Source organism: Chiloscyllium plagiosum, chromosome 25 (assembly GCF_004010195.1).
Source record: "Chiloscyllium plagiosum isolate BGI_BamShark_2017 chromosome 25, ASM401019v2, whole genome shotgun sequence".
NCBI classification, from domain to species: domain Eukaryota; kingdom Metazoa; phylum Chordata; class Chondrichthyes; order Orectolobiformes; family Hemiscylliidae; genus Chiloscyllium; species Chiloscyllium plagiosum.
Genome location: NC_057734.1, coordinates 47,842,093 through 47,855,727, shown reverse-complemented (window position 1 = coordinate 47,855,727; position 13,635 = coordinate 47,842,093). Strand labels below are relative to the sequence as shown.

The following is a 13,635-nucleotide window of genomic DNA, read 5'->3' as shown; positions in this document are numbered from 1 at the left end:
AGAAGGAAATAGAAAACTTCACATGCAGTGATTTCGTGTAGCCCTTACATTAATTTGAGTTTATTTTACACAATTTGTGCATGCACCATTTTACTTCAAAAATTTGGATAATCCTGCATTTTGTCTTTTTGTTCTATCCTTTCTTCATAACATTTACATTTAACTTCTGTTGGCTAATCTCATAGATTCTCCACAATCACATCAGTTCTGTTGAAAGAATTGGTTCATGGGTACAGCTGGAGGCTGCCGCTATTAGTTTTGGAAATCAGTCATCCATTTGTGATTCAACGTGAAGTGTGAGCATGGTGGCTCAGTCGTTAGCACTGTTGCCTCACAGTGCCAGACACCCGGGTTTGATTCGACCCTAGGGCAACTCTGTGTTTGGAGTTTGCACATTCTCCCCGTGTCTGTGTGGGTTTCCACTGGGTGCTCTGGTTTCCTGCCAAAGTCTAAAGATGTGCAGGCCAGGTGAGTTGGCCATGGGAAAAGCAAGGTTACAAGGAAGGCGTGGGATGGGGTAGGTCTGGGTATGGTGCTGTTTGGAGGGTCAGTTTGAACTTAATGGGCCAAATGGTGTGCACCCACACTGTTGGGATTGTATGATTCTATGTTATAAAATTAATCAGCCAAGGTTTCTACCCCCACTCTGCTAATCAGGGTCCGGGTCTCAGGTATGAATGTCAAGAAAAGAAAAGCTTGGCTGCATTACCCCCTTTGCCTTCTTGGTTGAACAGCTTGCCAACACTTTCTAAGACACATGAAAATCTTGCACTTGCCTTAGAATGGTCACATCACACTTTGTAGAAGGCAGGCTGGCTTTTTGATGAACTGTTTCGCACTACTGATGCAGAGCCATTTCACCATCATTGCACAGGAATGGTGGTCATTTGAGTGAAGTGCCTGGTGGTTCACTGCCCTGAGACAAGCAAGGAAAGAAATTGCCCCTCTGATAAAGACCTTGCCCTTGCTTCATCTCCACTCCAAGAGATGATGGGAAAAGTTGTCGGAAGATGGTGAAATTAAGACTGCCTTGATTATCTTTCTATATTAGTAGCTTTTCACGCTCAATATGTTTCTGCAGTTCGTACAGAATCTCATTTGATTTCCTTCATTTTCTCTACAGCTGTTATTGAAACATCAGGAGACCAAGAAGACAGCAATAGCTTTATGGCATTGGTCTCTTTCACTTCAAGGGAAGGTAAGAGATGGCAAGAACAAAACTTTCACTTCCTTTCAAGACTTTCACAAACATCAGTTCAATTTTCTCCCTTCATATTTGAAGCATTGCTTAGAATTCGAAGGGAAGTGCACATGGCAAGTGATAGTGAGTCCATCATCGTAGGTTCCGGCTTGACTATGGGATTATTGCAGGATTCCATTGCAATGTCAGTGAATACTGGTCATGAAACAAGTTGGTCTGGAACAAGCCCAATTAGCTACTAATAACTTTCAGGCAGGCCTTAAGTACCCATTTGCTGGAGAAATTTAGGAAAATTAGAGGTACCAGACAGATGAAGAGTGAAGGCAGCAACAGTGCCCACTCAAAATCTACCACATACTGTGCCAGCGATGCATTGGTTTTACTGGCAGTTCTCATACTAGGGTGATCTGTAAGTGTTCAATATTTTGGGGGAAAAAGAATCATTGACACTGTTCAGTACTCTACCCCAAACATTTTCACCTTTTAGATTGCTGAGTCCATGTAGCAGTGGCATAATTTTTGAATTACTGACCTGATTAAACATAAGATCTGTACTTAACCTGCACATTGCATTTTGGGTGTGATTTCCCAGTTCCTCTAAAAATGGAAACTCGAAGCAAAGAAATCTGTGTGTAAAATCTTGTAGTTGTTCAATTGGTCACATGTTACCTTTTAGATGGTAGGCTGATTTTCTTGATGAACCTGTTTCGCACTACTGGCATAGAGCAATTTCCCAATCATATGCTATTCCCAATCATATGCAAAAATGTTACAGTACTCCTTGCTTTTTATTGGGCCATTCTTTGTTATATCTTTACAGGGGTCTAATTATGAACCTGGTGAGATTAATGTAATATAAAACTCTTTGTTACTTTTCACTTAACCATCTTTAATTTTGACCCTGTATAGTGTACCTCTGCATTTGTGTAGGTCTACATTTATCCTGGATGTAGGTTTACTTGCTGAGCTGGAAGGTTCGTTTTCACATAGACAGGCACGAGTATTCCTAGAAGCATGGCATTCCCCCAGAACTCTATCAACAAACACATTGACTTGGATTCCATTTACTACCCCCTGAGAAAAAGAACAGGGAATGACATCACTATAGGAAATGATGTCACCACAGGAAATGACATCACCAGCCCAAGGAAACTCAAACATATAAACAGAAAGCGGGCTATACCACCAGTGCTTCATTCGGAGGCTCACTGAAGATGTTACCTAGTATGGTGACGAAACGCCTGAAAACGAACCTTCCAGCTCAGCGAGCAAACCTACACCAGAACCTCAACCTGAGCTACAAATCTTCTCAAAACTAGCTATATTTATCCACGTTAAATGGCAGCTTCAAAGCGCATGCCTATTCCCTATTGCATTTAATATCATTTTATATTCCCTTGTCTTTTGCACTGGTTTGGTTAATTTCACTTTGACAACTATGACTACTGGCACGTTCTGAGGACCCCTTCGCCAGCCTCCAACACACCCCATTCACTTGGAGACTCGGTGCTGGTCTGTTACCCACTCAACCTCTTTATTTCCAATTGCCGCCAAGACATTGACTGCCTCAACATGTCCACCCCCCTCCCCCACTCCAACCTCTCACCCTCACAACACGTAGCCCTCCACGCCTTCTGCTCAAACCCCAACCTCATCATCAAACCAGCGGACAAGGGGGGTGTGCAGTGGTAGTTTGGCGCACTGACCTCTACACAGCTGAAGCCTGACGCCAACTTGAAGACACCTCCTCCTAACGCCCCCTCGACCATGACCCCACCTCCCATCACCAAACCATCATCTCCCAGACCATACACAACCTCAGGAGATCTCCCACCCACAGCTTCCAACCTCGTTGTCCGGGAACCCCGCACCGCCCGATTCTACCTCCTTCCCAAGATTCACAAACCTGACTACCCCAGCCAACCTATCGTCTCTGCCTGCTCCTGCCCCACCGAACTCATCTCCACCTACCTTGATACTGTCCTATCCCCCCTGGTCCAGGATCTCTCCACATATGTTCGGAATACCATCCATGCCATCTACCTCCTCCAAGACTTCCGTTTCCCTGGCCCTCAACGCCTCATCTTCACCATGGACATCCAATCCTCTACACCTCCATCCGCCATGACCAGGGCCTTCAAGCCCTCCGTTTCTTCCTCTCCCGACGTACCCACCAGTACCCTTCCACTGGCACTCTAATTCGTTTGGCTGAATTGGTCCTCACCCTCAACAATTGCTCCTTCGAATCGTCCCACTTCCTCCAGACCAAAGGGGTAGCCACGGCACCCTCATGGGCCCCAGCTATGCATGTCTCTTTATCGGCTATGTAGAACAGTCTATCTTCCGCAGTTACACCGGCACCACTCCTCACCTTTTCCTCCGCTGCATCGGCGCCATCTCGTGCTCCCGCGAGGAGATTGAACAGTTCATCAGCTTCACCAACTCATTCCACCCCTACCTTAAATTCACCTGGAATTCATCTCTGACACCTCCCTCCCCTTTCTGGACCTCTCCATCTCCATCAATGGTGACTGACTCAGCATTGCAAACCCAACTCCCACAGCTACCTGGATTACACCTCCTCCCACCTTACCTCCTGCAAAAATGCTGTCCCATATTCCCAATTCCTCAACTTCTGTCGCAACTGCTTCCAGGAGGACCGATTCCACCACAGAACACACCAGATGGCCATCTTCAAAGACCGTAATTTCCTCTCCCACGTGGTTGATAATGCCCTCCAGCGCATCTCATCCACATCCCACACCTCCGCCCTCAAACCCATCCTTACAACAACAAGGACATACCCCTCAGTCCTCACCTTCTACTCTACCAACCTCTGTATACATCACATCATCCTCCATCATTTTTGCCACCTACAAACGGACCCCACCACCGGAGATATTTCCCCCCCCCCCCCCCCCCCCCCCCCCCCCCCCGCCCCCCCCCCCCCCCGCGCCCCCGCCCCGGCCCCCCCCCCCCCCCCCCCCGTACCTCTGGAAATGGGTGGGACAGTACATAATTAACCCCTGAGGCAATGCCTTGACCAAGCAGAATTTGGTTGCCAGTCCATCAGCACCCTTTTCCCAATGCTCCCTTACAGATTTGGCATTCTTGCGATGCTGTCCTGACGAGCACGAGAGAAGACCTTTGACAATCTCTCTCTCAGATTTACAAGGATGTTACCGAGGTTAGAGGGTTTGAGCCACTGGTCTGTCTCACCCTAATCCTAAACCTACCTGTACCTCACAAAAGCATCCTCCACCCTTCTTTATTAACCCTGATCTCTGTGAGGTTCATCTAACTGCACCCTTCTCCCCGCCCCACCCCCCTCCCATTTATCTCTCCACCCCCAATACTCCTGGCCTCATTCCAGATGAAGGGCTTTTGCCTGAAACATCAACTTTTCTGCTTTGATGCTGCCTGACCTGCTGTGCTTTTCCATCACTACACTCTTGACTCTGATCTCCAGCAGTGCTCACTTTCGCCACCTTTATTAGTGGAACAGCTTCAACATTTTCATGTTTAAAATTGTATATGTCTTTATGTATGCATGTAGGTAATGTTCAGACACAATGAATCATATATTCCCATATTTATACAGGGAACATTTCTGCCTTATTCCTTCCCAATTTGTGCTAGGTCTGTCTGTTATTTGAAGTAGGAACAGAGTATGTAGAATGGAGGAGTAGCTGTAATATATCTCAATTTATACAAATTCTTAAATTAGGTATCTTACAACAACCTAATGAATAACATGAAAACTTGAGAGAGTCAGGGGACAGTTACTAGAATGGATGGCTAGTTGTCCGAAAGACAAAAAGCAGGAATAAAGGGAACCATTCAGAATTGCTGAATGTGTAAAGTGGGTTTCCCAATAGTATTGGTGTTGTGACAACAGTTGTTCACTTGTTTTATAACTTGTGTATGACACCAGGTTGGGATAAATAGTGAACACCAAGGAGACTTACAAGTTTCAATAACCTACTAATAATCTTGCAGAATGGGCATATAAATTTCAATTTTGATAAGTATGAGATTGTATTTTGGTAAAATTTGGAGTAACTTATTACTTGGAAAATAACAATCTAAACTAGTGAATTTACCTGATTGAAACAAGTGAAAGATTGGAACATGAATGCTGTAGCAATTTATGCCTTTTCAAATTGGCAACATTCACATCAATTGCTTGCAATCTTGATTACTTGTAATCAAGTACTGCCAATGAAGTGCTTTTATCTTTGATATTCATTGTTGTAATGCAGTTAGCTCCTGCATATATGTCCTTCAGAGTCTGTTTCTCTTTGAAGTGAAGACTTGAAGTTGTGCTGTTCCTGTCATTAAGATCTCTAGATCTCTTCAGTCTGTTTCCTTTTCCAGGTGTTTGATGCCTGGCTGATGTATATAGAGGAGCGGCGCAGGAAAAAGTTACGCATTGCAAAAGCAGTCCAAACCTATCGCAGTCACTTGCTAAGATTGGGTGTGGCTGCAATTCTTCAGTACACTTCTGACATGGTGCAGTTTCGCAGTCAAGTTGCAGCTGAGCATCAAATGAAGGTATGTCTGAAACAGAACCCTACCTCTCTCACAATTCTCAAGGAATCTTGGGAGTCTTTAATCAATGGTGTTTTCCAGGTGATAGTACTGTTCTTCCTCTGCTATAACTGTTGCATCTTTTCAGAAAAACTGAAAGGAATGTTTTCTCGTCTCTGATACTTGTCATCATCAAGTACTCCTGGGTCAAGTGTAAACAATTTGAGGCTTCCTGTACTTGACCCCAGTTTTAGAAAACTTGTATTTGTGCAACCTTCTTACTTTATAGTGCATGTGTAACAATAGACAGATAGCTGTACAGTCATGGTCTCCTTGGGATTCAACAGTGAAGAATGTGGAGTTGGGTGCATTATACCTCATTTGAGCATCCCAAAATAATACATAGCATAGAGAATAGGCCATAGATCTCTTTAAGTCTGCTATGCTGTTAATAATTTATTATGGCTGATTTTCCAACTCAATATCCTGGTCTTGCTTTTCCCCCATATCCTTTGATCCCTTTAGCCCCTTTAGCCCCAACTCCTGCTTGAAATCATACAATATTTTGGCCTCACCTGCATTCTAGAGTAGTGAATTCCACAGGCTCACCACTCAGTTCTCAATAGCTTACCGCATATCCAGCTGGTTTGGGACTCCTCCAACATCAGGACTATTTTTCCTGCTTTTACCCTGTCTACTTCTGTTAGAATTTTATAGGTCTGTCAGAAATTTCCTCTAATCCTAACAAATTCCACCTCTCATTCATCAGTCCTGCCATCTTGAAAATCAGTCTGATAAACTTCACTGCAGTTCCTCTATGGCAAGAATATCCTTCTCAGATAAGGAGACCAAACCTGCACAAAGTATTCCAGGTGTGGATTTATGGAAGCCCAGTATAACTGCAGCAAGGCATCCATGCTCCTGTACTTGAATCCTGTCACCGTGAAGGCCGATATACCATTTGCTTTCTTTATTGCCTGCTGGACCTGCGTGCTTACCTTCATTGACTGGTGTACGAGGGCATCCAGGTCTTGTTGCACATTCCCCTCTCTCAATTTACGGTCATTCAGATGTCTAAATGGCTATCTTGCTGCTGCAGAACATTTCAAAATGTTCATTTGTTAAACGGTTTCCCTTCAGCTTGAAACGGTTTAGTGCTCATTAGAACCCCAAGCTGACAATCGCCCAGCAAAAGCAAAGGACCACCTGGGACTTCAGACTGTGTATCTCCTTAATCAGTGAAGGATGAATTACTGCCAATTAAGGTACAAAAAGGGAAAGACAGTCTTTGATGTTTAATGATGCTTGGTCATCCCAAATTGTTTTACTGCATGAAGTGCTTTTTGAAGTCAAGTTACTGGAATAATGTAAGAAACACGGCAGTTAATTTAACACAGGTAACCTGGTCATTATTACATTGCCAGTTGAGAGAGCTTGGAATGTTTAAATTATGTTGGTTGAGGAACAGTTGGCTTGAACACCAACATGATATCAGCCTGAGGATTCCCCTTTGCATCTTTAAGTCATGCTGTGGCATCGTTTACATCTACCTGAGAGGAAAGCCACGGCTTCAGTTTAATGTCTCATCTGAAAGACAGCTCCTCCAACAGTACAGCGCTTTCTTAATTTTTGTACTATGTACTTGTAATTCCATGTCATATGCTGGAGTGCAAACCCAGATTTTTGTGCTCAGATTTGCGAAGATGGAAGAATGGATTTAATTTTTACTAGAAAAGTAACCACATTATAATGACATATGGTTATTTGTACAAAAATTAGAGGCACGATTAGGAAATTATGAGATGTACTTTGAGATGTGTATATGTCCTGACAGGCAGTTTTCTATGGAGGAATGAACAGGGACAAGGAAGATTGAACCAAGAGAAAGAATGAAAGGCTAAAGAAGAAAAAAGAGATATTTACAAATTTTAAATTAGAAGCATTCACTGCTTGCGGTAATCAGATTGAAAAGTTTAAATTATCACTTTAATGAAGCAGAAAAGTTTGTTGGTATTTCATGAACAAATGGAAATGCTGTTAAAATGTTTTAAAAAGGTCCTTATACTCTTAATCATCAACAACTTTGTACAGTGAGTTTAATGTGAATTAATGTGTAAACCCAGCAGGTTCTTAAAACTAATGTGGGATCTAAGAGTGTATAAGTTGACCAGTAATTTCTGGAAATCTACAACTTTGTTTCTCTTAATCTGCTGAATTTGCTGATCAGTTCATACATTATTAAAGGAGTGCTACATTAAAGTGAATTCATTTTACACAAGATTATGCCCTCTTCCTCTCAGCGATATGATCTTCTGGAGCCATCCAAGTTGTTTGAAACCATGTGAATTTTGTGCTCTTCATAAAGTTCACCAAACGCAAAGTGGATTTTCTGAACTTTGTGCAATCTATTAATTGTAACACATGTTGCTTAATTCTCCCTTCATTGTACTTCAAATATGTCTCCACAGACTGCATATAGCCTCCATCAGGTTGTCTATCGCTGTGCTATGACCTGGAAACAAAAAGCGCTCTGCAAGAGGGAGAGGTCAAAGCACAAGTCCTGTGCTGTGACACGCAAAAAATCTGTGGCTTTCAGCCTTCCAGTTTCTGAAGTTTTTAAAGAGAATAGTGTCAGTATGAAAACTGGGATCTTGAAGAATGAATCAAAGGAAAGGATTTCCAAGGTTGCAGCGAATCCCATCAGATATGATGGTTTACCAACAACGCTGCCTGATGAGGACGTGGATTTCACCAATTTGTAAGTGAAGTAATTTATATTTCTGTTTGTGTGGTAAGCCCTTTGACTCTAAAGTTAATGCAGTGACTCCCTCTCATGATACATTGGGACATTGTTATTGATCTGAAATGATTCATAAGTTGAGAGCGTGTGGAGAAACCTGGAAATTAGAAGAGAGATTTCCCACAAACTGAATAAATTACATTTGAAAAGCTATTGTAATTCTGCTTTTTCCAGAAAAGATTGGATCCGAGATGTTTTGGGAAATCAGGTCTTTGCCATATTGCAGCCTCATGTGTGTGAGATTATCCATGTGGTTGTGTTAAGCTTTGTGAAAACCTGGTCTCCTCATATTGGAACATTGAGAAGTGAGATGATTCTTTGTCAGTTGAGGAAGATAAAATCAGCTATGATCTAATTTAATAGTGGAGCAGTACTGAAGGGGGTAATTCTGCTCCTACATTTATGCTCCTACATAATAAAGAAAATACGGACTCCACACCTCTGGGGTAAATTATATTATGCAACTTCCTCATTAATAGACCAGGAACACCCATTGGCACAGAGTTGTGATGGGCTTTGAGCATCTAGAGAATAATCTATACTGCAATATTCTGAAATGATTCAGAAGGAAGAAACTTCATTATAAACTATATAGAGGAAAGACTATGGAAACTATCTTTTGAAGATTAATGCAGTCCTCCATTTTATTAATAGACCCCCTGCATGTTCGATAAGGTTACAGCCAAGAAAGCCAGGGTTCCTATTTGAATCACTGCAAAAAAAGGATCTCCTGCATAGGATCAACAACAGGTATGTATGTCCAAGGGATGAACTTCTCAAAATTGTTGATCGATTGTTGTATAGTAAAAGGCACCTTCTCATTCATCAAGAAGCATAAACAAGTATAGTGATTTGCTTGTGGGCTTCTCTCATGAACCTAAGTAAAACAGGAGCATTTACTGCGTGTTATCTGTCATCACTCTAACATTGCCTACTGATTAACTCCAACATTTTCCTTTTCCTCGCCTCACCTTTCTGTGCCCCCATCTCCTTTCCCCTTTTCCTTCCACTCCCATTTTTCTTTCCTGTTGTATCCTGCAACTCCCCTCTGAAAATGAATTTGATCATGTTTCATTGTATTTGACTTAGCTTCGACACTTAATGTCTAAGCTACAGTTAGTTGAATGAATAGACTGTGTTGTTTCACTACAAGCATCATGTCACCTTGTTGATTCTATCATTCATGCCTCTACAACTTGTGAACTAACCTCCCAGAAGCTGGTTGCTAACAATAGACTGCTGTCCAACCTTGTTTGCGATCTAGCCTCATTGTCACTGTCTGCTGTTTCCTATTTTGATGCCTTTAATGAGTGGTCCTTAAGCAACAAAAGGCCCTCTCCTTATTGACACACTCTTTCTCAATATGGTCCATCGTCTGAAGTAACCTGGAATTTACTGACTTCATTTGTAATTGTTCTAGCTACAGTACAAATCTGCACACTGTTTCTGAAACAAAAGACCATAATCATATGAGATTAAATCAATCCCAATTTTATGTGCATATTTACAAAACAATAGGGTATTGCACACATTGTCTCCAACATTTTCCCCTCTTGTCCCAATTTATCTTTCTCTTTTTCCCTATTTCTTCTCAAAATCTTTCTCCCTACTTCTCTCTTCCTCCCCTCCCCTTCCTGATCAAAAAGAGTGAAGTTTGTACTCATTGGGGGAGTTAATTAATAAAGCCCTGGGAGCATTTATTAAGAGGTATTAATTGAAATATCTTCAAATAATTTTCATCCAACAAAGCAGGCAGAAGAACTCAAGTAAAACACATAAAATTCTGGAACTAATCAACATCTGCTAAGAGAAAGACACATCTATTTAACTCTTCACAGGTGCTACCTGACTCACTGAAATTTGCCAGCATTTTCGGTTTTATTTCAGATTTCCAATATCTGCATATTTTACTTTTGCAACAAAATTCAGTGTTTTTCCCTGTCTCACCTCCTCTAATTTTAGACTTTCACAATTGAGGGTTGCAAGTGTGGGAAAGGAGCCTCCTCTGAGAAGTGTTTTATTGTTAACAAACAGCATCAATGTGTTTAATGCTGCTGAAACCCCGTCAGTGCAACAAAAGCCTTTAAAACACTTCTTGAACACTGATGGTTTCACGGACCTTTGAGACTGTGTTACTGTTTAAAGCGAATGCTATATATTCTGGGCTATTAATCCAGAAACTCAGCTAATGTTCTGGGGACCCAGGTTCAAATCCCACCATGGGATTTTAATATGAATTTCATTTTAAACATTTGAATATGAATTCCATTTTAAATATTTGGAATTAAGAATCTAATGAAACTATTATTGATTGTCGGAAATACTCATCTGGAAATCTGCCATCCTCGCTTGATCTAGCTTACCTGTGACTCTAGAATCACAGCAATGTGGTTAACTCTCAACTGTTCTCTGAAAAGGCCTAGCAAGTCACTCAGTTAGTCAATTGTTACAAAGTCTCAACAAAGAAATGAACCTGGACTGACCACTTGGCATTGACCTCAATAGAAATGACAATGGTCTTTCTTACAGGAAACCAACAAAAAGGAAAAAAACATACTTGATCTCATCCTCACCGGTGTGCTACTGCAGATGCATCTGGCAATGATACTATCAGTAAGAGTGACCACAATACAGTCTGTGTGGAGATGATGGCCTGTCTTCACATTGAGAGTACCTTCCATTGTGTTGTGTGGCACTCGCACTGTGCTAAATGGGACAGACTTCAAACAAAATGAGCAATTCAAGATTGAGCATCCATGAGGTGCTGTGGGCCATCAACAGCAGCAGAATTATACTCCAGCACAATCAATAACCTCATGGCTCGGCATAAACCCCACTCAATCATTACCAACAAACCAAGGGATCAATCCTGGAAAGTGCAGGAAGAAATTCCAGGAGCAGAATTAGGGATACCTAAAAATGAGGTGTCAATCTACTGAAGCTACCAAACAGCATAAACAACAAGTGATAAGACAGAGCTAAGTGATCCCACAACCAATCTAAGCTCTGCCACATCCAGTCATCAATGGTAATACGTAATTAAACAACTCACTGGAGGAGGAGGAGGAGGCTCTACAAATATCCCCATACTCAATGATGCCGAACACATCTGGATAAAAGATAAGGCTGAAAATTTGCAACAATCTTTAGCCAGAAGTGCTGAGTGGATGATCTCTGCCATTACAGATGCCAATCTTCAGCCAATTCAATTCACTCCACGTGATATCAAGAAACGGTTGGAGACAAGGATACTGCAAAGTTATGGGCCCTGACAGCATTCTGGCAATCGTACTGAAGACTAACCCAGCCAATTATCACTCATCAGTATATTCTCAATCATCAGTAAAGTGATGGAAGGTGTCATCAACAGTGCTGTCAAGTAGCATCTACATAGCATAAACCTGCTCACTGATGCCCAGTTTGGGTTCCCCCAGGGCCACTCACTCCTGACCTCATTATAGCCTTGGTCCAAGCATGGACAAAAGAGCCGAGTTCCAGATATGAGGTGAGAGTAACAGCCCTTGACGTCAAGGCCATATTTGACCAAGCGCGGCATCAAGTAGCCCGGGCAAAACTGGAGTTAATGAAAATCAGGGGAAAGCTCTCCACAGGTTGGAGTCATACCTGGCACATAGGAAGCTGGTTTTGATTATTGGAGGTCAGTCATCTCAGCTCCAAGACATCTCCACAGGAGTTCCTTCAATGACCTTCCCTCCAACATAAAGTCAGAAGTGGGGATGTTAGCTGATTATTGCACAGTGTTCAGCACCATTCATCTCTCCTCAGATACTGAAGCAGTCCATGTTCAAATGCAGAGGTTGTGGGCATTAGTTGTATGGCAAAGATTTGCAAAAAAAGAACAAACATACAGTTTTGCAGAGCCTTGGAGGACCTTGTGATACTTCAAAGCTACTTATTTGGTAGTAAAATGCTTTGAAGTGTATCTGAAACCTTGAGTGAATCCTGAAACCATGACCTTCTGATTTAGAGAAATTTGTGCGACCAACTGAGCCATGGCTGCACCACCAAACTGGAGCTACTTCCTATCTACAGGAATGATAAACCTGTGACCCTTTCTGTACATTCATGCAGTTATTAAAATCTTCTGGGACACCAATGAATAAAAGGCAGAAATCCTGCCAGTGTTTTGATTCATACGTATCTCTTGATTATCGTCATTAAAATAGATGGTCTGTTCATTTGGAATCTGGCTGTGTCTAAGACCACACCACTTCCCCCTACAGCTGTTACTTTAAAAGCTGTAAATTAAGTTTTAAAATTTTGGTTATGTAAAATGTGTGGTCTAAATGGAATTTTAAAAATTATTTCTTTAATCTGCATATTTTTGATTTCACATGTTTGAATTGAGTTTATTATTTATTATGATCCTCCACTTTAATTGGATTTTCTTTCCGCTTTCTATTGTGAAGAGTCACCACTTTCCTGTAGTTCTCATGCATTGCTTTGATTCTGTGGGAGCTTAGATTTGAACTAGCTGTTTACAGTTCTGGTTAATTATTTGATGATGAAGGTCATCTCAACCTAGCCTAGCCTGATCTGATCTTGTCCATCACTACAAGGACTACTGGTTAACAATCAGCAATGAAGATCCTGGTGGAGTTTAATTTTCCTCCCTATATCCAGGAAATTTGGACCTTGTAGAACTTAGCATCTCTCTGACTGAGTTCAGCCAACTTGGTTCATAAAAGGAATCAAATGCAATGGGTTGACTAAAATATAGTGTCTTTGTCCAGGTGCTGGTATTGAAGTTCTGTCTTGGTAAAAACAAGGACTGCAGATGTTGGAAACCAGAGTCTAGATTAGAGTGGTGCTGGAAAAGCACAGCAAGTCAGGCAGCATCCGAGGAGCAGGAAAATCGACATTTCGGGCAAAAGCCCTTCATCAGGACTAGAGGCAGGGTGCCTGCAGAGTGGAGAGATAAATGAGAGGGGGTGGGGATAGGGAGAAAGTAGCATAGAGTATAATAGGTGAGTGGGGGTGGGGACGGAGGTGATAGATCAGAGAGGAGGGTAGAGTGGATAGATGGGAAGGAAGATAGGCAGGTAGGACAGGTCATGAGGATGGTGCTGAGCTGGAAGGTTGG

The 13,635-nt window shown here is 42.0% G+C and overlaps 1 protein-coding gene across 4 annotated transcripts in view; it reads left to right on the top strand.

Moving 5' to 3' along the window:
* sfi1 (SFI1 centrin binding protein) overlaps nucleotides 1–13,635 on the top strand; it is a 134,830-nt gene that overhangs the window by 98,144 nt on the left and 23,051 nt on the right. For all 4 annotated transcript variants that reach the window (XM_043716109.1, XM_043716110.1, XM_043716108.1 and 1 more), the window contains 4 exons: nucleotides 1,124–1,198; nucleotides 5,579–5,755; nucleotides 8,200–8,489; nucleotides 9,186–9,281. In XM_043716109.1, coding sequence (XP_043572044.1) covers nucleotides 1,124–1,198; nucleotides 5,579–5,755; nucleotides 8,200–8,489; nucleotides 9,186–9,281 — 638 coding nt within the window. The remainder of the gene's footprint in view (nucleotides 1–1,123; nucleotides 1,199–5,578; nucleotides 5,756–8,199; nucleotides 8,490–9,185; nucleotides 9,282–13,635) is intronic.